At 49.1% G+C, this 26,320-nt stretch overlaps 1 protein-coding gene across 2 annotated transcripts in view; it reads right to left on the bottom strand.

Moving 5' to 3' along the window:
• Positions 1-26,320, bottom strand: part of myo1eb (myosin IEb) — a 100,276-nt gene that overhangs the window by 58,902 nt on the left and 15,054 nt on the right. Inside the window, exons 2-7 of one of the 2 annotated variants that reach the window (XM_059980219.1) lie at positions 23,935-24,072; positions 20,634-20,723; positions 13,320-13,414; positions 9,034-9,121; positions 5,005-5,094; positions 960-1,091 (exon numbers count right to left, since the gene is read on the bottom strand). In XM_059980219.1, coding sequence (XP_059836202.1) covers positions 960-1,091; positions 5,005-5,094; positions 9,034-9,121; positions 13,320-13,414; positions 20,634-20,723; positions 23,935-24,072 — 633 coding nt within the window. Of the gene's footprint in view, positions 1-959; positions 1,092-5,004; positions 5,095-9,033; positions 9,122-13,319; positions 13,415-20,633; positions 20,724-23,934; positions 24,073-26,320 lie in introns of those variants that run through there. The other variant, XM_059980220.1, reaches the window with a different exon arrangement.

Here is a 26,320-nt window from a genome sequence, read left to right as displayed (position 1 = left end):
ATTCCACTGTCCATATCCCTTCCCTGTAAACTCATTGGAAATCCTCCGGCCCTCTCCCAGACCTCACTGAGTCTTGCCTCTTCCTTTGTCTCGAGCTCCCTCACTCCCACCATCACTTCTTGAATCCATGGTCCAACAGCAAATTTCTTGGGTTCAAACATCTTCCTCCCAACTTCAACTTCCAACTTTCCCACCTAATCTACCTTCAATTATCCCCTCTGCCTACGACTCTCCGCCACACAATCAAACAGTGGCCTTTGAGCTGATCTTTTAACCTACTCTACGATCAATCTAACTCTTTGCTCCCACACAGAGCTCCACTGGTCTTTTGTCCACGTTCCTATCCAAGAGTCTCTGAAATGTTCCTAACGTATCAGCTTCTGCCACCACCCCTGGCAGGATGTTCCAAGCACCCGTCACTCTTTATGTAAATGTTGACCTCTGAAATCCCCCCTATACTTTCCACCAGTCAGCTTAAAATTATGCCCCTTGTATCAGGCATTTCTACCCTGGGGAAATCCCTGGCTGTCCATTTGATCTGTGTCTATTACCTTATGCACCTCTCATCTTCCTTCACTCCAAAACAAAAAGCACAACCTATTCTCATAATGACGATGCTCTCCAATTCAGTCAGCATTGCCTCTGCAGCCTCTCTAAAGCTTCCACATCCTTCCTATAACTGAACACAATCCTCCTGTCTAACTAGAGTTTAAAAGAGCTGCAGCATTACCTTGTGGCTCTTGAACTTGATAATGAAGGCCAACACACCATACACCTTAACCACCCTATCAACTTGGGCAGCAACTTTTATAGGCGTGGACCCCAAGATCCCTCTGTTCCTCCACACTGCTAAGAATCCAGACATTAACCCTTTCAGAGTGTATCACTTTACACTTTTCCAGATTGACAATTTCCAGCAATTCCACCATCCCATGAGGGGTAGGGGGCTGTTTCCTCACCTGGTAGTAGATGTGGAAGTTGCGTTCCCCAGGATTCTGCGACACTACCCGGGATTTCTCCAAGAGGAAGTTGGAGATCTTGCCCCCGTCCGGTTCCCCACCCCGGCTGAACTGGATCTCAAAGTATTTGCCCTGAAACAAGTTTCAAGTTCAAATTCAAGTTACAAGTTTAATTATCATTCAACCATACATGAATATAGCCAATTGAGACAGTGTTCCTCTGGGGCCAAGATGCAAAACACATTATCAATAGCACACAGCACACTGCGCATAGCAGAAATAGCACATATGGCTACAATTTCAGAAAACGTAAACAATCACGAAGAGAAAATAAATAATATAGCCCAAGTTGTCCTGGTCCAGCTTGTTCTTCCATTGAGTGAACACTAGAGGGCAGCACCAAATGAAGACTTGGGGGGTGGAGAGGGGGGCAGCATCAATAGGAATGGCCAGTCCCCAACCCAGTATGAAATTTAGTGGCACAACACTGGCTCCAGGGTCTCCTTCGCCAACAACCACAACAGACAACTTTGAAGCATGAGGGGCTTATCAAGGCAATGCAGCTCCCACATCATCGGTCTCTCCAATGAGTAGTGAACCGGACTTGCAGTATTTTAAGTCATCTATGTCCAACGGGGTCTTGTGATGACAGTAAAAACAGGTGGGAGAATCGATGTTAGATAGTCCAGGTTGGCATGCCCAGCAAAGCATCATGAACACCCTTGGTATGGCTGGAGGTCTTTAGCCGCACATATACAATGGAGAGAGGCTGTTAGATTGTCCCAGGCTGGACTGGCCGCCCAACCAGCTTGTGGACTGGTTTGCGTATCGCCTTACGGTGCTGACCGACAACATAACTGGACGCAACATCCACGGTCGACCCTAGCCAATGGAAGGGTCCTCGATCAAACAGCTTCTAACTAAATAAATTCCAATTGGCTAACAGAGACAGAGAGTATCCAACCGGACACAGAGTATCTGTTTTCCAGGGTTGAATTGTCTAATGCCAGAGGACTCGTATTGAAGGTGAGAGAGGGTAGATTCAAAGGGGATGCAACCTGATTGCCAGAAGTCGCTTGCATTGTGACTGGCTAATTTCGAGACTGAAGCTGCTTTTCCCATCAGATAGTGTCCAGGTTCAGTTATCCCGAGTACATAAATTAGTACGTGGAAGGGGCCTGCTCTCTTCTTCCTTTGCTTTAGGCAATAATGCACTTGATGATTGGGAAGATATGTCCTGCATGTACTTTTAACTAAGTATGTCTGTTGAATATTCAGGTTTGTATTGTCTGTAACTTGGGGAACATGAACGTTCGGTCGTAACGTTACCGGTTTGTAAGTAAGTGATTAATATATCCATGTGAAGTCAGTGCTTTTCCTGTCTCACTTGCCGGACCTGCAATCCTGATTCAGCATTACATTTGCCGCTGTGAGCAGGGTGTGGCTACTTGAGTAGAAGTGCATTTCTTTCAGCGGTTATTTAAAGGAGAGGGCCCTCAGTATGAGAAACAGGGTAATGGATAATAGTGTGGGCTTTGGAAATCTTGCTATTTTACTGATGGGTTACGGGATGCTGGCAGATTGGTTAGACCGGTTAGATTTTGCCAGGGTTGAAATGGGACACCACATTGTTTCTATATTTAAATTGTTGGGTTTCCCCAAATAGTAGTTTCTGCTTTCTGGCTTTTTGCAGCAATTGTAAGACACCAGTATAAAATGATTGAGAGTCGTAAGAATGAATTGGAGGGTCCCAGTCACCGCTGAGTGAATCATTATTGATGGCTGTGAATATAGAGATAGCCTGTCGGCTAATGAGTTTAGAGGCGTCTGGAAGGGCCAATTGAGAACCTGATCCCGTTAAGGTTCCAGCCACGTTGAGACGGGGCGATGATCCGACTGTGGAGCTGGGAGATGGGGATGTCTGGCTGGATGATAAATGAGGGAGAGAGGGAGAGAGAGAAGAGTGGACTCCTCAGTTTAATCCCTGAGATGACCACCTTCTCTCTGTGTGTCTGAAACAGTACGGGCCAGGCCAGTAATTACGCATTCCCACAGCCACCGTGGGGGGGCACTGACCCGCAGCTTCTTTCTCACAGGGGAGAAAGTGCAGGAGTGTGTGGGGATGGTATAATGGACACCTTCAAGATAGTAGAACTCAGAGAATTCTCCACTAATGAATTTATGAGTTTAGGGGATAGGTACAGACCAAAGGCTGGGGATTTTTGTCCAGGTGGTTACTGAGGATATGGGATGAGGGAGGTACTGGTGTGAGCCTGTCTAATAGAGAGATGGGTGCTTTAGGAAGCCGATCGTCCCAACACGTGATCAATAATGCCCTGAGGACACTGTTTGATTCCCTGAACATAATGTATCACTATGGATTCAGGTAATGGCAGCAGTTAAATTGAGGTATCTCACTCTTACTGAATGGAATTTAAAACCCCAAGTGTAATGGGGAACAGAAATATACCCCCTTAGTGGTATCCCACCGGAGAACATTGAATCAACTTCTGGAATGGGGGAGACACATGGTTACGGAGGCGGTTTTCCCAATAAAACTCTTTAATAGCACCAGCTGTTGGTCATTCAGTTATTAGAAGGATAGAGTATGTATAAGAGGGCATGTGTAGCCAAGTACAAAAGTTAGATAAGTAGATGGGGAGTGGGGGGGGACAGGATTATCCTGTAAATAAATGTTTTTATCGCTGCTTAAAGCTGGGGTTCTGGAGGAGCAGGTAAATGGGGTTCCAACACCCATCCTCAGTGCAAGTTGGAAATGCTATCAGGAGGGGCATAAAAGGGAGACTGGGGAAAAGGTCATTCTTCATATCCTCAGCCGATAAGGGTCCTTTCGTCCTCTGCCAGATTCCTCACACTCCATTCAAAGGGTATTGGCTAACGTTCACCTGGGGCTGGTTAGTGGCTCATTGTTGAAGGGAGGGGGTCATACGACCCGCATCCCTCTTGTGAGGCATGGCCGCGTGCGTGTCTGTGTGTGCGCGCGCGCGGACTTTGGCTTTAAGAGACTCTGGATGTGCTGGGTCCTGCCAAGTTGGTTTTACCTTGCCAGTTGTTCTCTGATAAGTGCTGTCTCTCTCTGAGAAATTGACTGTTTTTTGCTGTTCCATAGGAAGTTTTAAAGAAGAGGAATATAGCTTTGTGATTTGTGTTGTGTGCTTTGTGTTCTAATCTGTTACTTTCTTACTTGTTTCCCCATATAATTGGTTTTAAGAATGACTCATTTTTCATATTGGCAGTATGAAATTTGAGTAGAAATTTGGGCAACTTTATTCTGGATATGAGATGTGCAGATTTCAGAGGGAATTGAGCATTTGGAGAGCAATGTTTCTAATTCTATTGTTTTTGTGCTTTCTAAATGTCCAGTGATTAATCAGGAGCAAGTACATTTGTATCTCCCTGCTTCACTGAATGCTTGGATGGAGTGGACATGGAGACGATGTTTCCATCGGTATGTGAGCCGAGGAGCACAGAATATCCCTTTAGAAGGAGTGTCATGGTAGTGCTGTGGATCGCTTGATGCTTTATAGCACTTACAATCAGGGTTCAATGTTTGTACGTTCTCCCCACGACCACATGGGTTTCCGCCGGGCGCTCCGGTCAGGGGTAGTGAATTGGTGCTGGAAGTGTGCTGAGGGCATATCCTCAGACTGCGTTGGTTGTTCACTGTGTGTTGTGATGTACACATGACAAATAAAGCTGATCTCTTTAGCTAATCTGAAGAGGAATTTCTTCAGTCAGTGGGTGGTGAATTGTCACAGACTGCTCTGGAGCCCAAGCCCCTGGGTGTATTAAAGCAGAGGTTGGTAGTTTCTTGCTTAAAGGTTACAGGTGAGAATGGGTTAAAGTTATCAGGCATGATTGAATGATAGGACTGAGTTGATGAGCTGAATGGCCTTAATCCACTCCAATATTTTGTGGTCAGTAAATTCGCATTTCGTCTCTTCTGACCCCCCCTCACAGGGACCGGGAAGAGCTTTTAATAATATTTGTTCCAAAGACCTTGAAAGGAAATAAGGGTACGTACAAACCGGCTGGAGTTATTGTTCCGCACAGTCTTTGCGTTCCCAAAGGCCTCCAATAAAGGGTTCGACTTCAGGATGATATCCTTCACTTGCTGTAGGAGACAAGCAAACAGGAAACAGGTCAGTCCCACCCGCGCAGAGAGATCAGTCGCGTGAAGAATGCCAAACAGTCCGTGTCCTGTATTTCCAAATGCCCCACTGCTACCTCAAAGTGTTCCCTTGGCCAAGTCACTTTACCATTCCCTGTCAGAGTCAGAGATACCTGCACATACAGTGAATGACGATGAACAAACTGGAGTCGTGAGAGGATCTGCGACCACCGGAACTTCTCACTGCCCCAACAACCCCACCCACTCCGGTCATCGTCTCTTCTCCCCCCTCCCATCAGGCAGAAGGCACAGAAGCCTGGAAGCTCGTACTATCTGCCCCATTACCATCAGACTGCTGATCCGTCCCCTGGTACGAGAAGGTGCCCTCACAACCTACCTCCCAATTGCCTCCCTGCACTGCACCTTCTCTGTAACAGAAACTACTTATTCTGCATTTTGTTTTTGCTTTTTCCTGTGTAGGGCAAACTACTGGAGTTCTAAATGATCTGTGTGGATGGCATACAAACTAATCTTTTCACTGTCCCCTGGTACAAGCGGGAAGGGAGGAGGGAGAGAGAGTGGGGGAAGGGGAGAGGGTAGGGGGCAAGGCAGAGAGAGAGTGGGGGAAGGGGAGAGGGTAGGGGGCAAGGCAGAGAGAGAATGGGGGAAGGGGAGAGGGTAGGGGGCAAGGCAGAGAGAGAGTGGGGGAAGGGGAGAGGGTAGGGGGCAAGGCAGAGAGAGAGTGGGGGAAGGGGAGAGGGTAGGGGGCAAGGCAGAGAGAGAGTGGGGGAAGGGGAGAGGGTAGGGGGCAAGGCAGAGAGAGTGGGGGAAGGGGAGAGGGTAGGGGGCAAGGCAGAGAGTGGGGGAAGGGGAGAGGGTAGGGGGCAAGGCAGAGAGAGAGTGGGGGAAGGGGAGAGGGTAGGGGGCAAGGCAGAGAGAGTGGGGGAAGGGGAGAGGGTAGGGGGCAAGGCAGAGAGAGTGGGGGAAGGGGAGGGTAGGGGGCAAGGCAGAGAGAGAGTGGGGGAAGGGGAGAGGGTAGGGGGCAAGGCAGAGAGAGAGTGGGGGAAGGGGAGAGGGTAGGGGGCAAGGCAGAGAGAGGGTGGGGGAAGGGGAGAGGGTAGGGGGCAAGGCAGAGAGAGAGTGGGGGAAGGGGAGAGGGTAGGGGGCAAGGCAGAGAGAGAGTGGGGGAAGGGTAGAGGGTAGGGGGCAAGGCAGTGTGGAGGGGGAAGAGGGGAGGAGTTGAAGAGCCATCCACTCCAGTGACCTGTTTTATCTCTGAGGTCGGGACGGCTGCGAAGGGGTACTGGCTCTGGGTCAGTGCCAAGGGGGCAGGAGCATTCCCCTCGGTCACTGGCGTTCACAGTCTCTCTGGGGAGGTGGCCAGCTCCTTTCACAGAATACTTCCAGCGCCGTGTGGGAATACAGACTGAACACTGAGCTGAAGACAGACTGCCCAAACCGGGACAGAAAGCAGCGGTGGAGAGCAGCAGGAAAGGCAGGGAGCTGGAGTCAAGGTAAACGTTTTAGGAGGGCAGGAGGCAGCATCATGGAGCAGGGAACAGGGCTGGAGTCCACTTCTCCTGGGAATGCTGCAGTGGTTGAAGAGCTGGGAGCAGCGGTGCCCCGAAACAAGTTTTCCAGTCGGTACACGGATGTGTCGCCAAGGTAGCACAGATCTGGGCATCCAGAGTTCAGTTCCGGTGTTGTCTGTGAGAAGTTCATACGTTCTCCCCATGGAATGTGGGGTTTCCTCGGGTGCTCCAGTTTCTAAGACTTGCTAGTTAGCATGTCCTGTTCTAGGCTACGGTTAAGTCAGTGGTCGCTGGGCACTGAGGCTCGAAGGGCCAGTTCCACACACTCTTTCTAACTAAATTTAACAAAATAAAAGTTCTCCTGGCCTTCTGCAGGCTGAGTGCTGTATGTACATTACGTGCAGTGTGCAAGGCCACAGCCCCTATTCTCACAACTGTGGGAGCTGCTCCGCCCTGTCTGGCTGCATTTTGGCCCTCTGCTCTTCATCTTTGCTCATCCACTTCGGAGGGGTGCGGAAAAGAAGAGGTTGTCCTAGTAAACCTGCTCCTGGGCTGGGGAAAGTAGCTATATGTGGCTCCTGGAGACGGGCAGTGGAGGGTTCTGCCCGGACTGACAATGCTCAGGGAGTATATCCGTGCCTGGTGAGAACATGCTGTGTCCGCTGGGAACACTAAAGTACACAAGACCGTTGGCCAGAGTGGAGGGTAAAAACCATCTCGATAAGGATGGGAATGTGTTAGCTTAGTCTGTGAGAGTCATGATTTGCCTGATTTTGTTTGTAACGTGATTGTACTGTGGTGGTTTGAATTCATAATAAATGTACTTTTGCAAAAAATAAGAGCTGAGGGAACAGTCACATGTCCTCAAGCAGAAAATGGAGAAAGAGGGGCCAGACTGTGGGGCTTCTGACGACCTGTGAAGTTCAGGATGACCTCCAGAGAGCAGAGAGATTCTACAATACACCACCAAACTACACCATCCACCTTCTTGCCCCTTCACCTGGTCTCCCCCTGCCTCACCTCCTTACTCTCCCTTCTGCTCCCTTCCTCTCCAGTCCTGAACATCGACTGTTCATTCCCCTCCATAGATGCTGCCTGACCTGCTGAGTTCCTCTCATAACGTTCTCTGCGTGTTCAGCATCTGCAGAATCTCTTGTATTTAACATTTCAGTAATCTTGTCTGTGTATAGATTGTATGATTAAGCATGCTTTTTCATTTAAATAGTTATCAGTTATATGGGTAAAAAATATGTAAATTGCATACATCATCCTGCTGCCTCGAGATGTGTGCCCGCCTCACTAAAGTAAAGACAAAGTTAAACCCATATTCCTGGACTCCCGTGTCTTCCTTTGAATTAGTTTAATGCGTTGAACAAATAACACGCTTGTGTTTATAATTTATTCAACGACAGTTCAGTATGATTTACTGAATTCCTGTGGAAAGTGGTCGCAGGTCAGACGCACAGGATCGTAGGGAGCTGCAGGGAGCTCCCCACCATCGGCATTATGCAGGAGACGCTCAAGATCCCCGTCCAGGCCGTGCCACCTTCTCACAGCCTCCCATCGGCCAGGAGGCTCAGAAGCCTGAAGTTCCACCTCACCAGGTTCAGGAACGACTAGTTCCCTTCCACCATTCGGTTCTCCGACCAGCCAGCACAACCCACGTCAGTGCCTGGGTGCGTGGCACCGCAGTGGAGTCTGGTACTTTCCATTCCAGTTGGGCTTTTTCACGTTCAATTCGTGTTCCTCCTGTCAATGCAGCTCATCTGATGCTCTGAGCCTGTGTGCTGCCACGAGTGGGTTTCTCGCTGCTCCCGTGAATACGTGGAATTCTGCTGTTTGGTTTCACTTTAGAACGCGGAGCGCACCCTCCCGGCACTTCGAACTGCAACCCCTGACGACCCCAACTTAACCCAAACCTAATCACAAGACAACTTACAAAGACCATTAGCGGCACGGTAGCGTAGGGGGTCAGCACAACGCTTTACGGTACAAGCGACCCGGGTTCAGTTCCCACTGCTGCCTGTAAGACATCTCCCTGTGGCCACCTGGGTCTTCAGCGGATGCTCTGGCTTCCTCCCACAGTCCAAAGACGTGCCAGTTGGTAACTCGTCCCGTGAACGTCGTGGCTCAATGGGCTGAATCCGCACTGTGTCTCTATAAATAAATAAATCCACCCAGAACATCTTTCGACCGTGGGAGGAAACGGATAACCCGGAGAAAACCCAAGCGTTCCATAGTGAGGACATACAGAGACGCTTTGTAGAGGACGCTGGGTCTGATACTCAGAGCCTCACGCTCACTGCCACACTACCATGGCAACTTAATAAGCTCGACTTTGACTTCGAGGAGGCTTCAGCATCGCCCGCGGTGATGAATGTGGAATGACAGTCCATGTTGATGAACTTACCTGAACCTTGGGGCCTCCTCCCGACACCTTGGAGATGTAGCTCATTATGAACTTGGCGCCCACTGTTTTGCCAGCTCCACTTTCCCCACTGTAAGGAGAGAGGGAACAGGGTAAACTGAAGTACTTATATTGGCAAAGGAGCAGGGTCGGCTTTTCACTCGAGGGAGGGGCTGGGGAGAGCAACGAGGAATGGCTGCTGGAGCTGTATAATACGTCTTTGTGTTGGGTTCAGGAAGGATGAGGAGTGTTTGGAAAAGGGGCAGAAGAGATTCGTCAGAATGCTGCCTGGATTAGAGGGGATGAGCTGCAATGGGCTATGGCATCATACAGCAAGGAACTAGGCCCTTCAGCCCAACTGGTCTATGCTGATCACAGCAGTCACCCTGCTAGTCCCTGTTACCTGCGTTCAGCCATTAACCCTCCCCTCCACAGACCTATCCAAATGCCTCTTAAATGTTTCAATTCCCACCTTGACCACTTCCTCTGGCAGCTCATTCTCGGTACTCACTAACCCTCTGTGTAAAGAATTTACGTCTCAATCTCTCCCCTCTTACACTGCATCTGTTAGGTTCCACTCACATTCGTGTTCCATGATTCTTCTTGTCACTCAACTCTCTTCCCTTGTATTTCATAATTTATTTACTTAGCAATACAACATGGAACAAGACCTTCTGCCCAGCAACCCATCTAATTTAACACTATCCTAATCACCAGACAATTTACAATGACCAATTAACCTAACCGGTACGTGGGAGGAAACCAGAAAACCTGGAGGAAACCCACGCAGTCACGGGAAGAACGTACAAACTCCTTACAAACGTCACCGGAATTGAACTCCAAACTCCGATGGCCCAAGCTGTCACCCGATTTCACTCACCCCATCACGGAACTGTTCCCACAACTTATGGACTCACTTTCAAGGACTCTTCATCTCATGTTCTCGATATTTATTGCTGAATAATAATATTTAATTAATATAATTTTCTCTTTTGTATTTGCAGAGTTAGTTGGGCCCTGGCACACTGGCTGCTGTCCATCCTGTTGGGGTGGTCTTCCACTGGCCCTGTTTGTGTTTCCTGGATTTACTGAGTCTGCCCACGAGAAAATGTATCTCAGGATTGTATATACCGACTTGTACGTTCACTGATAATAAATTTATTTTGAACTTCGAGTTTGAATAGCAGCATGTTAACTGCTGCGCTACTGTAGTGCCCCTAAACTTTAAGAAATCAAATTAAAATTATTTTATATTAAGATAGGAAATTAAAGAGAGGGTGGACTAACTTGGGCTGTTTTCTTGGGAGAGTCGGAGGTTATAGATGGACGGCCAGAATGTTTCTCCGCCAGGGCAGAGGCTGAATTGAAGGTGAGAAAGGGATGAGCAAGGCATGTTTTATTTCACACAGAGAGGGACGGCTGCCTGGAACGGGCTGCTGGGTGATAAGAAAGTGGCCGTGAATATGCAGGGACGCAGCGATTGGGTCACATGCGGGCAAGAAAGGGTTAGTTTAATTTGGCATCATGCTTGACATAATTATGGTTAATACCAGTTATTTCCCTTCAACCATCAGGTTCCTGAATCAGTGTGGATAAGTTCATGTACCTTAATACTGAACTATTCCCACTACCAATGGACTCACCTTCAAGGACTCTACAGATTATGTTCCCAACAATATTTATCTATTTATTTTACACACTTTGCCTTTTGCACACTGGCCATTTGTCAGTCTGATTGTAGTTTTTCATTGGTTCTTATTGTGTTCTACTGTGCCTGCTCACAAGAAAATGAACCTCAGGGTTGTATTATTTCATAATAAATTTACTTTGAACTTTTTAAACTTTGAAAGTATAGGATGATGTCAAAGGTAGTTTTTTTTTAAACACAGAGTGTGGCGGATGTGTGGAATGCCCTGCCGGGGTGGTGGTAGAGGCAGATACATTAGGGGCATTTAAGAAACTCTGAGATAGTCACATGGATGACTGATATGGAGGGATATGTGAGAGTAAAGAGTTAGATTGAGCCTACAGTAGGTTCAAAGGTCAGCACAACTTTGTGGCTGAAGGGCCTGTAACATGCTGTGTTGTTTCTATCTTCTAGGGACAGAACATTGGTTCTTTATGGTTGTCATAGCTGGGGGGTGGGGGGAGCACAGTGGGGATAATCTACTCCTACCTCAATAGTGTGTCTCAAATAGCCTCTGACAACCGTCCAGCTCCTGAGCCTCACAGATAGCTTAGCTACTAAGCCAAGCGGAGCAGTTTCTAGAAGGGGCAAAGGGGGCGGGTTACCGGCGCTTTAGAACCAGTCACTTCAGGCAGACGGGGCTCATCAGCCGTGGTTGGCAGCTCATCTAGGGGAAGGATTGGATTCCAAACCTCTGCTGCCTTGTGGCTATACCCACTCATGGGAAAGGAAAAATCCAGAGCTGGAGTTTTTAAGGCAGTCCAACGCTGACTGGCAACTCCTGCGACACCGCTGGTGACAAACTGCATCAGTCCCTGCTGTCCCTTTGGATTCAGCAGCTGGTTGGAGAGGGGGAGCCTGCTGCATATTGTAGTGCCCTGGCTCGTGTGTCAACATAGTCAACTAGGTCACAACATCCATGGTCAACGTCAACCAACGGAAGGCCCCCTCGAGGAAGAGTGACTCACAAACTTAAAGGATAAAGACTGTCCCCCTGAGCCCAGTGTGTAACTGCACATCCACCGGTGACGTTTTCTGTTTGAGGAGGAGATTAGCAATGGGCTACACACCTTGAGGTAAGAAGCAATGCTTCGCAGAGAATGCAAACCTTTTCGATCTGGGCTCGGATTTCCATCATCGACAAGTTCTGCTGGTGCTACTTACCACTGAATTGCGTTTATTGTTATTTGCACAAGTACAATGAAAATCTTGCTTGTAGCAGCACCATCAACACGCAGATTCAGACTCAGAGGGAGGCTATTCAGCCCACTGGGCTGCTGCCAGCTCCTAGGAAAAGAATCGGGGGAGGGGGAGACGCATGGCCTCAGTTATGTCGTGGACCACACCCTCATGCAGTGGGGTCATCCAGGGGAGGAGATGCCTGAGGCAGTGTGGTGCAGCAAGCGTCCATGCTTAGTTGGGGACTGGCTCCTCCTGTCAGTGCTGCCCTCCAGTGTTCGCTCAGTGTAAGACAAGCTGGAATGCATTCATCAGCGGCTGCACTAGGGTGAGGTGAGGAACTGTTGCAGGCTTGTTCTTGCGGAAACATGGCTCCAGGACATCCCACGCAGCTTCAATCTACAGGCCAGGACACTCTGGGACTTGTGCTGATATTATTATTTTTGTTGTAACTATGTTTTTCCGTTATCATAATTAAGTGTGCCCGATGTGCCTTGTGCGGTGTGTAACTGTTGCTACTATGCATAGCACCTTGGCCCTGAGAGGAACTCTGTTTTGTTTGGCTGTATTCATGTGAATGGTTAATGACAATTAACCTTGAACCGTCCTCCCTCTCCTCTCCCAGTTTGCCTACTTACTTAAGACCACCACTCCTACTGGAGTATAGGCCTCCAACAGCAGCTCACCGAAGTCCCCTGTCCTGGGCCAGTCATTCAGGTTGTCCCCAGGTGTCGCCCATCTTTGAAGGTCCTTCCTCTCCCAGGGACGAGGTCTTTGGAGTTTCTGTCAGCCCCATGTCCAACCTTTCACAGACCAGCCTGGAACTGTCCTCAGGAATTCCCATCAATTCCCTCAAGAACCACACACCCAGGACCAAGATACCTCGCATGTGGTCGGGATTACCGATTTCCTCCCACTGTCCAAAGATGTACCTCTTAGAGGGTTTTGGTCATTGTAAGTTGTCCTGTGATTAGGCTGTAATCACAAGAGGCCAGAAAGGACATCTACAGTGGCTGGTGGCATGCCTTGTAGGGACAAAAGGGCTTATTCCATGCTGTATCTCCAATTGAAACTAAAACTATGGGAAGGAACCGGAGGTGAATGTGCACGTACACACACACACACACACATACCCACACACACACACACACAGAGACAGACAGACAGACACATACACACACACACAGACACACACAGACACACACACACACACACACACACACACACACACACACACACACACACACAGACAGACACACACACACACTTGAACCCGAGTCTCTGGAGGTATGAAGCTGTGGGCGGGGCAAAATGGTTTGCGTACGCCTCACATCCCGTCTGTCAGCGGACTTTACCCCTTCCCTCCCCGAGGCTGTGGTGAGGAGACTGAGAGAGGCGAGGTGGCCGAGGGGGAGATGGTTACCTGATGATAACACACTGGTTCTCACAGTCGATCATCATGTTACGGTACATGTTGTCCGCCAAGGCGTAGATGTGAGGGGGATTTTCATACTGAGCCTGTGGGCATACACATATCCTGGTTAGAAAGCACACAAGCACAGCAGGCGATAAGGGCCTAACTTCCCCACCAGCAAATTTCTGAAGAGCACCTTGACTGTTTGCATGGCTGCCTGCTACCAAGACTCCAAAGCACAGGATCAGGAAAAGCTGCGGAGGGTTGTAAAGTCAGCCAGCTCCTCCATGAGCACTACACTCCCCTCCATCGAGGACAAGGGTAAAAGGCAATGCCCAAGAACGAACCACCCTCACCACCCAGGACATGCCCTTTTCTCATCGGCGGATCACAATCAGGTTTATTATCACTGACACGTGTGTTATTCTGCAGCAGCAGAGCCATTCGTCAAAAAAATGATGAGTTCCAATGAGGAATATTAAAAATAAATCGTGTAAAAAAGAGCGCCACAGTGATCACGGGCCATTCACAAGTCTGATGGCAGTGGGAGGAGGTACAGGCGCTCGAAAACTCAACACTTTAGGAACAGCTTCTTCCCCTCCACCATCAGATGAGCTGCTGGTGGAGAAGAAGCTGCTCTTAATTTGTTCAGTGACCATCTTCAGGCTCCTGTACCTCCTCCCGGATGGCAGTAATGAGAAGTGGGTGTGTCCTGGATGGTGAGGCATTCCTGTTGAAGATGTCCTCGACGGTGGGAGGATTCACTTAGAAGACATTTTGACAGGTCTTTTGATAGGTAGGAGTGGTTAAGAGGGGTATAGACAAAATGCGGGCAAATGGGACTCGCTCGCTCAGGAAGGTACCAGGGTCAGCGTATGGGCAAGTTCAGCTGAGGGGCCTGCCTTGGTGCTGCCTGACCCTGGAAAAACCAAACAGACCACTCATAGCCCATGTTTGCATTGTATTCGAGCTCCTGAATCTCCGGCCAGGATGGGGTCACAGACTGAGAGTTTGAACAGTACAGGCCCTTTCAGCCCATGATGTTGCAGTGACTTTTTAAACCTACTCCAAGATCAATCTAACCCTTCCCTCCCTCATTGCCCTCCATGTGCCTACGTAAGAGTCTCCTAAATGCCCGGAACGTAACAGCTTTTACCACGACCCCTGCAGAGCATTATTCGCATCCACCCTCCGGGTAAAAAAACCTCCGACAATCTCCCCTACACATTCCTCCAATCACCTTAAAATTATGCCCCTGCATTTCTGCCCTGGACGTCCACTATCTTATTGTCCACTCTTATTGTCTGGTACCCCTCTATCAAGTCACCTCTCATCCTCCTTCAGTCCAAGGATAAGAAGCCCCAAATCACTCACACTTTCCTTATAATGGAAGGGTTATATGCTCTCCAATCCAGGCAGCATCCTTGGCAGTATTATGGGCATGCAGAAGGGCTGAGTTTAATTTCTCATATGTAGGTTGAAAGTGCTCTGTTTTGTAACCCCAAAACATAAAACTCATTGGAAGGAAGACATGGAGAATCCGGAGTGCCAGTCGATCTCCATCTTTACTTTTAAGCGAGATGCACACGTATCACACGGTGGCGTGATGACGTGTGCCACTTCTGTACTTTTACAGATGATCCACAATACATTATGCGAACAACAAAAATAAAACAATATATTTACAATATTACTGAAATATTAAATGCAGAACAGAAGGCTGTGATCCTGGGCTGTACTGATCGAATACACCAACCACAGATCTGACAGAGGGCCTTCCTCACCACCAACAAGGAAATGAGGGGATGGGAAGATGGGGAAGAGAGGGGATGGGGAAGAGAGGGGATAGGAAGATGGGGAAGAGAGGGGATGGGGAAGACAGGGGTAGGGAAGAGAGGGGATAGGGAAGATGGGGAAGAGAGGGGATGGGGAAGATGGGGAAGAGAGGGGATAGGAAGATGGGGAAAACAGGGGATGGGGAAGAGAGGGGATAGGAAGATGGGGAAGAGAGGGGATAGGGAAGACGGGTAGGGAAGAGAGGGGATAGGGAAGATGGGGAAGAGAGGGGATGGGGAAGATGGGGAAGAGAGGGGATAGGAAGATGGGGAAAACGGGATGGGGAAGAGAGGGGATAGGAAGATGGGGAAGAGAGGGGATGGGGAAGAGAGGGGATAGGGAAGACAGGGGTAGGGAAGAGAGGGGATAGGGAAGATGGGGAAGAGAGGGGATGGGAAGATGGGGAAGAGAGGGGATGGGAAGATGGGGAAGAGAGGGGAAGGGGAAGAGGGGGGATAGGAAGATGGGGAAAACAGGGGATGGGGAAGAGAGGGGATAGGAAGATGGGGAAGACAGGGGATGGGGACGAGAGGGGATGGGGAAGAGAGGGGATAGGGAAGACAGGGGTAGGGAAGAGGGGATGGGGAAGAGGAGATGGGGAAGAGAGGGGATTGGGAAGATAGGGGAACAGGGGATGGGAAGATGGGGAAGAGGGGACAGGGAAGGGGAAAGAGAGGGGATGGGGAAGAGAGGGGATAGGGAAGACAGGGGTAGGGAAGAGGGGATGGGGAAGAGGAGATGGGGAAGAGAGGGGATTGGGAAGATAGGGGAACAGGGGATGGGAAGATGGGGAAGAGGGGACAGGGAAGGGGAAAGAGAGGGGATGGGGAAGATGGGGAAGAGAGGGGATAGGGAAGAGGGGTAGGGAAGAGGGGATGGAGAAGAGAGGGGATTGGGAAGATAGGGGAAGAGGGGATGGGAAGATGGGGAAGAGGGGACAGGGAAGGGGAAAGAGAAGGGATGGGGAAGATGGGGAAGAGAGGGGATGGGAAGATGGGGAAGAGAGGATGGGGAAAATGGGGAAGAGATGGGATGGGGAAGATGGGGAAGAGAGGGGATAGGAAAGGGGGAAGAGAGGGGGTGGGGAAGAGGGGATGGGAAAGATGGGGAAGAGAGGGGATGGGGAAGGCAGGGGATAGGGAAGAGAGGGGATAGGGAAGACAGGGGTAGGGATGGGGAAGAGGGGACAGGGAAGGAGAAAGAGAGGGAAAGAGAGGGGATGGGGAAGAGATGGGGAAGATGGGGAAGAGAGGGAATGGGGAAGATGGGGAAGAGAGGGGATGGGGAAGATGGGGAAGAGAGGAGATGGGGAAGATGGGGAAGAGAGAGGATAGGGAAGATGGGGAAGAGAGGGGCTGAGAGGGGGGAAGAGAGGGAGTGAGAGAGAGAGTGAGACAGTGAGATAGTGAGACTGAGAGTGTGTGTGTGAGAGAGAGAGAGAGAGAGAGAGAGAGAGAGAGAGAGAGTGTGAGAGAGAGGCAGACTTGAGACTAGGCAACTTGTCTACAGAAAAATCAGTCTCCACCCTGGACAGAAACCAACTCCCAAGTTGTGACACTGAGCCGCACGTCACCCCACACTGAAATCCAAGTGCTCCAGGCTATGTTGCCATGGTGACTGGGCATGTGCCAGTGACTCATTCTTTGGCTGAGCCCAGCAGACCCACATCAGAGACAACACAGTGGTTAAATATTAAACGGTGTTCCGGCAGTCCCTGTGGACTGGTATGCCAGGTGAAGCAAGCGGGGAAGGAAGCTGAAAAACAGATTTATAGGTCAGCATTGCCCCTTGTTCTACTCCACAAGTCAACGCTGGTGCCTGATCTTTTATTCAACTCCAGATCCTTAAGTGTTTTGATCTCCCAATTCCGATTCAGGCTTATTTGTCACATGTACAGCAAAACATACAGTGAAATGTGTCATTTGCATTAACCTAAGGATGTGTTAGGGACAACCCACTAGTATGTTTTCTATAGCAGGGAATCTGAGACCAGAGGGCAGAGCCTAAGAATAGAAGAGGAATGAGGTGGAACAAAGGTGAGGTGAAATTTCTTTAGCTAGAGGGTGGTGAATATGTGGAATTCATTGCCATAGGCAGCTGTGGAGGCCAAGTCATTTGGTACTCATAAGGGGGTACTCCCTTCTGCCACTGGCGTGGGGTGGCGAGTCTGTCGGGACCCTGGGGACTTGTGGAAACTGTGGTGATTTCTTTTGAACTTACAGTCCTTTAACATCTTGGACTATTTTTACAGTGCCCATAGTCTGTTTTTTTATCAATTATGCTGTTGTTTGCACTGTTGTAACCGTATGTTGTAACTATGTGGTCTTGTGCAGGTCTTGTAGCTTTAGTTTTTGGTCTTGTTTGTTTGGTGGATTTGGAGCTCCTTTCGGGGAACGCGCTAGACGGTAGCGCGATATTAATACGCAGCAGCCTCTCCGGACTCTGGATTGGAGATTGCCAAATGTTATGTGGATTTTCTGGTATAGTCTGTTTTGTCATGTGCTTTTGTGATATCATTCTGGGGAACGTTGTCTCATTTTTTAACTGCATTGCATTTGTGGTTTCTAAATGACAATAAACTGAATCTGAATATTTAAAACTAAAGTTGATAGGTTCTTAATTAGGGCATCAAAAGTTACGGGGAGAAGGCAGGAGAATGGGGTTAAATCAGCCATGATGGAATGGGGGGACAGACTCAACAGGCCAAATGGCCTAATTCTGCTCCAATGTCGTATTGTCTCTCCTATTCATGGTTTGGAGGCTTGTGTACCTCATTGACCCGGAGAGATGTGTTGGCTGAAGTCAGGTCTTCATGCTAGGGCCACCCATGCCAAACAGGTCCAAGGGTAGAGACCAGACTAAGACTGGTCCACCGGTCCTCCAGGTTTGGGGGTTCACCTCAGGGCTAGGAACCCTGATTGGAAAGAGCAGTGATGAATCCTTCTACATCTGAGTGGCTGAGGACAGACAGAGATGGAGCCAGCAGGCGTAACAGGCAGTAAGCGGTCTCACAGTCGCCACACTTTGCTGTGCCAACGTAGCCTGCCAACAATGCTTGGCAGAACACAACGATCAACAAAGCAACAAACTCCGAGCTTCCAATCCTCATAACAAAGTTGACGATCCGGTCGTCACCGCGGCCGAAAACCTAGTTGTGGCTTCCACTGGATTCAACACACTGTGCCTGCTCTGGAATGAATTCATACTCTTTGCTGCTTTCCCCAGTGTTTCAAACTGAGGACCCAAGTGGTTCTGCAATGGCAGATTTTCAAAATTATTGGATGCCATTTCTCTTCCTGTATTCTGCTGATATCAGACTCTTAAACAGGCCTCGCACCGGTGAGGGGGACACTGGATTCTGATACTTTTGCAGTCCAAAGGTTCTTCAGAAGTCAGGAATGAAAGTTCAAAGTTCAAAGCAAATTTACTGTCAAAGTATGCATATGTAACCATATACAGCCCTGAGATACATTTTGTTGTGGGCATTCACAGTAGGACAGAGAAATACAATAGAATCAATGAAAAACTACACACAAACAAAGATGGACAAACAACCAGTGTGCAAAAGAAGACAAATTGGACAAATCCTGAGGACGAGGTGTAGAGTTTTTGAAAACGAGTGTGTAGGCTGTGGAACTAGTTTAGCATTGAGGTGAGTGAAGTTATCCACACTGATTCAGGAGCCTGGCGGTTAAAGGCTAATAACCTCCTGAACCTGCTGGTGTGGGACTGAAAGCTCCGACAGCATAAAACTTGTTGATAAGGCCATTTTATGAAATGTGGAAAACAAACAAGAAGGAGGACCCGAGAGAACAAAGAAAACAATGCAGCCTTGGTGATCTCATACTGAGACTGGAAAGAACACAACTTCCAGGACAACAACTAACTGAAAAAGCAGACAGATTCAAGTAGCACAGAGGTAGGGCGTTTTTCATAGAGTGGTGAGTGTGTGGAACGCACTGCCGGGGGGGTGGTAGAGGCAGATACATTAAGGGCATTTACACAGATGATAGAAAAATGGAGGGCTATGTGGGAGGGAAGGGTTTGATTGATCTTGGAGTACGTTAAAGGTCAGCATGACATTGTGGGCTGAATGGCCTGGACTGCGCTAAGTAGCATCCTTAAAAATACTGAAAATTAAGAGCTTTCTAGAGAAATACAGAAACAGCTACCACAGCCATGAGAAAATCCAGTGAACAGTTGCACATGTACAGTGGATTCTGGTTAATTGGAGCAGCCACATCTGGGATTACCCTGAAAGAACAAAAACTACTTGAGAAAATCGCTGGGTGTCTCCTTGCTTATTTGGGAAGCTGTGTCACTTCATTGGGACAGGAAACTCTCACGATGGACTGACTGACTTCGTTGCCCTCCCGCACCTGCACCAGGTGTCCACATTGGTTTCGCTCATTTATAGTCATTCAAAAGAACACAGTAGCATAAATTGGATAAATTCATGTCAAAAATGATTAGAAATGAATACTCAGTTTTATAGCACTGTACCAGTAGTGATAGTGCTCAAAATTGCTCTGTGTTTCATTGAAATACTCAGTTAAATGGTAATTTGTCTTTTTTACACCTTTATAACTGTTACCATGAGACTTTGGCTAATTGGGGCAGCAGCTTAATTGGGACAAAATGTACTAGTGTCTATGTTTCCCAATTAACCAGAATCCACAGTCTGGTCACACATGAATCCAACACGGGGACTTATAGACCATTCAACATAAAACCAGAACTAGGCCATTCAGCCCATCGAATCTGCACCACCATTCATCATGGCTGATTTATAATCCCTTTCAACCCCTTTCTCCTGCCTTTGACACCCTGACTAATCAAGAACTTATCAACCTCCACTTTACGTATAACCAATGACTTGGCCTCCACAGCTTCACCATCCTCTGGCGAAAGAAATTCCGGCTCATCTCTGTTCTAAAGGAATGTCCTTCAATCCCTCTTGACCAAGACTCCCCCGTTACAGGAAACACCTCTCCATGTCTGTTGATGTGAGGTTTGGATACGGGAGAGGGAGGGGTGAGCATCAGAAATATAAGGGGAAGCTGGATGGAGACACAAGGGAGAGAGGAATAGATAGAAAACGAGAAAATCTGCAGATATTGGAAATCCAAAGCAACACACAAAATGCTGGAGGAACTCTGCAAGCCAGGCAGCATCTATGGAAAGGAGCAAACAGTTGACATTTTGGGCCGAGACCCTTCATCAGGACTGAAGAATAGATGGATCTATGGTGGAGGAAGATGGTGTGGGATTGAAGCCCTCGCCTGAAGCACAGAGGCTCCTGTACCTTTGGAATAGGGCACGGCGTAGATGGTGAGGTTCCCTGATGGAGCATGACGCATCTCCTGTAGATGCCCTTGGTCTCACAGTGAACTGAACCCTGGATAGCCTTGTCCAAGTTCACCTCTTTCTTTAGCCCTTCCCCCACATTTAATCCCTCTCCGAGTTGTGGTCAAAGGCAGGACTTACCGCACCCTGGTATAGCTCGATCTCCTGGTCAGTGAAGTACGGCATTGGTTTGAAGGGATTGACAGAGATGAGAACAGGACCGATGTATGTCTGCAGATCAGGGATTAAGGACGAATACAGAAAGGTTTGGAGATTTTAATGTGGAGGTTACTTTCCTCAAGTTCTGATATGCAACCACTCTAACTATACAGAGCCCACAGACCCAATGATGACAGTGGAATCTCCAGATAGCAGAAACATTGGTTTCCTTAACTTCAGATAACCACTCCCATCCGTCCCCATTTCTCCCCTTGATTTGAATTGACTGTATTATTTACATCCTCCATATATATGAGGTGCAAAAATATTTACATTACATCTCTATCTAAATGTGCAATTTATAATAAATAGTATATACAACAGAACAGACAATATAACACAGAAATACAATTGTGTCAGCATGAATTAATCAGTCTAATGGCCTGGTGGAAGAAGCTGTCCCGGAGCCTGTTGGTTTTTATGCTGCAGTAATGTTTCCTGATGGTAGCAGCTGGAACAGTTTGTGGTCCCCAATGATCCTTTAGGCCCTTGTTACACACCTGTCTTTGTAAATGTCCGGGATAGTGGGAAGTTCACAACTACAGATGCGCTGGGCTGTCCGCACCACTCTCTGCAGAGTCCTGTGATTGAGGGAAGTACAGTTCCCATACCAGGCAGTGATGCAGCCAGTCAGGATGCTCTCAATTGTGCCCCTGTAGAAAGTTCATAGAATTTGGGGGCCCGTATCAAACCTCTTCACCGTATGAGGTGAAAGAGGCTCTGTTGTGCCCTTTTTCACCACACAGACAAGTGAGGTCCTCGGTGATGTTTATGCTGAGGAACGTGAAGCTGTTTACCCTCTCAACCCCAAATCCATTGATGTCAATCGGGGTTAGTCCATCTCCATTCCTCCTGTAATCCACAATCAGCTCCTTCGTTTTTGCAGCATTGAGGGAGAGCTTGTTTTCTTGACACCACTGTGTCAGGGTGATGACTTCTTCCCTGTCGGGCACCTCGTTATTATCTGAGATAAGGCCAATGAATGTAGTGTCATTGGCAAATCTAATTAGCAGGTTGGAGATGTGGGTGGTGACACAGTCATGGGTATACAGAGACTAAAGGAGGGGGCTTAGTACAAAGTCCTGAGGGGCACCTGTGTTGAGGGGCAGAGGGGCAGAGGTGAGGGAGCCCACTCTTACCACCCGTCAGCAATCTGACAGAAAGTCCAGGATCCAGCTACACAAGGCAGGGTGATGTCTGAGGTCTCCGAGCTTCTTGTTGAGCCTGGAGGGAATTGTGGTGTTGAATGCTGAACTGTAGTCCAAGAACAGCATTCTCACATAAGCATCCCTCTATGTAGAGCTCTGGCTATTGTGTCATCTGTCGATTGGTTGTGTCGGTAGGCGAATTGTAGAGGCCCAGTTTGGGTGGTAGCAAGCTGCAGATGTAATCCTTGACCAGCCTCTCAAAGCATTTGCTTGTTATTGAGGTGAGTGTGACAGGACGCCAGTCGTTCAGACATGTTACCTTGGTCTTCTTTGGTACAGGGACAATGGCGGACCGACCTGCCAATCACCCCTTCCCCACCCTTGTGATCAGCCATTTTCCCTCACCTCCTTCCCTCTATTCCATGAACCAACGTCTTCTCCAATCAGAATCCATCTCCTTTGTCCTTTTGCCATCTCCCAGCTTCTCAAATCATCCCCACTTCCCCCCCATCTACATCAATCGCCCTCTCCCCGGACCCACATAGCCCAGCTCTTGCTCCATTCGACCCCCTACCCTTTCATACGGACTCTCTCTGCTCTCTCTCCCCAGCCCAGATGCTGAGTGTCTTCACTGCCCCTCATTTCTGGCTTCCACAATTGCTCAGATGGACTGAAGGAAATCTACCACAAGCATCCCAGTGTCCCAACGTCACAGAGAAAGTCGTTAAATCCCAGGACCCCGACTCACCAGAGCTCAGCTCTGGCCATACCAAACACACCATGGAATTCAACACACTGTTGACAACGTGGAGATTGCGATGATTTGTCTGCAGATTTTAGAACTGAGTTAATTATACTGTTTTTATTGAAGAAATTACCATCACTGGGTAAAAAAAATTGTACAGTGCACACTGGTTGTTACAGATCAGAAGGAACATTGGTACTGTACCCAAGTGTTATATATTGAGACAAATGTCCCCAACGGTACCGTACCCCGGTGAGACAGTGACGGACCCGTCCCCACCGGTACCGTACCCCGGTGAGACAGTGACGGACCCGTCCCCACCGGTACCGTACCCTGGTGTTACACAATGACGGACCCGTCCCCACCGGTACCGTACCCCGGTGTTACACAGTGACGGACCCGTCCCCACCGGTACCGTACCCCGGTGTTACACAGTGACAGACCCGTCCCCACCAGTACCGTACCCCGGTGTTACACAATGACGGACCCGTCCTCACCGGTACCGTACCCCGGTGTTACACAGTGACAGACCTGTCCCCACCGGTACCGTACCCCGGTGTTACACAGTGACGGACCCGTCCCCACCGGTACCGTATCCCGGTGAGACAGTGACGGACCCGTCCCCACCCATACCGTACCCCGGTGTTACACAGTGACGGACCCGTCCCCACCGGTACCGTACCCCGGTGTTACACAGTGACAGACCCGTCCCCACCGGTACCGTACCCCGGTGTTACACAGTGACGGACCCGTCCCCACCGGTACCGTACCCCGGTGTTACACAGTGACGGACCCGTCCCCACCCATACCGTACCCCGGTGTTACACAGTGACAGACCCGTCCCCACCGGTACCGTACCCCGGTGTTACACAGTGACGGACCCGTCCCCACCGGTACCGTATCCCGGTGAGACAGTGACGGACCCGTCCCCACCGGTACCGTACCCCGGTGTTACACAGTGACGGACCCGTCCCCACCGGTACCGTACCCCGGTGTTACACAGTGACGGACCCGTCCCCACCCATACCATACCCCGGTGTTACACAGTGACAGACCCGTCCCCACCGGTACCGTACCCCGGTGTTACACAGTGACAGACCCATCCCCACCGGTACCGTACCCCGGTGATATACAGTGACAGACCCGTCCCCACCAGTACCGTACCCCGGTGTTACACAGTGACAGACCCATCCCCACCGGTACCGTACCCCGGTGATATACAGTGACAGACCCGTCCCCACCAGTACCGTACCCCGGTGTTATACAGTGACAGACCCATCCTCACCAGCGCTGTATCTTGGTGTTACCTTTGCTGCTGGGTAAAGGATACGAAGATGTAATCGTCCATGTAGCGTTTCTTGAGGTTGGCCACAATGGCATCATCTGTAACCTTGGAGAGCAGTACCATGTCATCCACCCCGGAGTGCCTGACATTCTGTGCCTGCCAGTGATATCGCTCCTTGCTGCCCTGTGCGTGCACAAAGACGAAACATCATCAGCCATTAGCTCGAGGGTCATAACTTCATCCCCTGGCACCTAGGCCGCAACCCTCCCTCGTCTGCGATGAGCACAATAAGAGTCCATTCAGCCCTCATTTTCGCTGCTCACCCAGCAGATAAACCACACATAACTCCATCCATAGACTCTGTCTGCTCTTCTCACTGCCTCAGAAAAATCCCACCCATCTCGGATATTCTCTCTGATCCTCCCTCCCTTGGCTGAAGTTACAAAAGCCTGGAAGCACGGACAACCGGGCTCAAGGACGGCTTCTATCCCAGCGTTATCAGACTCTTCAATGGGCCACTGGGCTGCTGACCTCACAACCTACCTCATTATCGTTGGGTCGAGTTGTTCTCCAATCATGGCAATCGTTTCGTTCCCTTACGAGTATACATCATCATGGCCTTTGTATACTTATCAATCAGCTGATTGGTGGTCAATACGGAAACTCAATCGTGATGCAGGGAGGGCATCTCATCGCTGAGTGGTTAGGTAGTGAACTCGTGCGTTGTCTGGAATTTTGCCTGCATTGGCTTATAAATGAGTTTGAGGACTACATGCCTATTTACAGAATTGTCCGTGCAAACCGCGCTTCCAGGAATTCTCCAGCATACCACGCGTTTGCTTGCACCATCACGTTCACCGATGCCCAGCTGAAATTGTGCCCCTCTCGATCTTCGTGGGTAGAGACTCGGGAGAGTTGGTCGTGCCGCTTCACAGCCAGTTGGTGTTCACGGTCACTTATCGCTAGTTTTCTCCCAGTTTGGCCAATGTAACGTTTGCTGTTGTACAATGTCCTGTGTATGTGTACGGGAGGTGGGATTGGTGTGTGGCTGGATCTCCTTTTCCCTTAGACATACACCAGCCTGTTGAGTAAGTGTTACACTGTAATCCCCGTGTTGCATTTTGCTGACCACGTTGTTCTTGTCCAATAGTTTGGTTTGTTCCACTGGTCAGCTGAGTACTCTCCTCAACATTGCTGCTGGCTTACGTGTGACCGAAATTCTATGTTCTTGGAGTAGCTGGACCATCATTTCCGAGATAACCCTAACCCTAACCCCACCTCACAACTGAGTTTCCGTACTGGCGACCAATCAGCTGATTGATACATATACAAAGGCCGAGCATTTGGAGGACACACCACGAAGGAACAGGGCACAGATGATGTTTCCCAGTACAGTGATGAAACATTTGCAAATGGATTGTCAAGATCAGAGAAAAACAGCGCAACAATCAACCACCTGAACTCCACATTTTCCAAATTATTTCCAACTACTTCATTATGATTTCCTGCTTACTGTTTACCTGCAATACAACTTCTCTGCAGCTGTTACACTTTATTCCGATTCTGATTATCATTTTACCTTCTTCCAGACACAAGACCATCAGACAGGAGCAGAATCACGCCATTTAGCTCACTGAAGTTAGCTCTGCCATTCTATCGTGGCCGATTTATTGTCCCTCTTAACCTCAATCTCCCGCCTTCCCCGTCTCACCCTTAATGCCCTGGCTAATCAAAAACCTATCAACCTTTGCTTTAAATATACCCACTGTCTTGGCGTGTCTGTAGCAATGAATTCCACCGATTCACCAACTGGCTAAAGAAATTCCCCCTGTTCTCTGTTCTAAAGGGACGACTTTCTATTCTGCGGGTGTGCCTTCTAGTTCAAGACTCTTCCCCACTATAGGAAACATCCTCTCCACGCCCACTCTAAACAGGCCTTTCGATATTCAATAGGTTTCAATGAGATCCCCCTCAAAGCACTGCGTAATCATTTCAAAGTATGAACAGTACACTGACTGTATCTTGCTAAGTTTGACAAGGATAAGCTCATTACAATCAGCCACCTTCGTTGATTTATAAGGCCAATGTGCCAAAACCTCTCTTTACTAGCTTTTATCTGGCTGTGATGCCACTTTCAAGGAATTATGCATCTGTATTCCCAGATCCCTTTGTCAGCCACACCCTCAGTGCCCTGTGGCCGGAGAATTCAAGGAAAGGCATTAGCGGGGGACCAATCAATTCGGGGAGAGAGAAGGGGAGAGGGAGAGAGAAGGGGAGGGGGGAGAGAGAGGGGGGAGAGGGGGGGAGAAAGAGGGGGGTGAAAGAGGGGGAGAGGGGAGAAAGGGGGAGAGGGGGGAGAGAGGGGGAGACAGGGAGGGGAGGGAGAACCAGAAAGGTGGTAACCTCTGGTTACTACCTGAGCCATGTGCAA

The sequence above is a fragment of the Hypanus sabinus genome, chromosome 9 (assembly GCF_030144855.1).
Source record: "Hypanus sabinus isolate sHypSab1 chromosome 9, sHypSab1.hap1, whole genome shotgun sequence".
Taxonomy (NCBI): Eukaryota; Metazoa; Chordata; class Chondrichthyes; order Myliobatiformes; family Dasyatidae; genus Hypanus; species Hypanus sabinus.
This window is presented reverse-complemented; position numbering and strand designations above follow the sequence as displayed.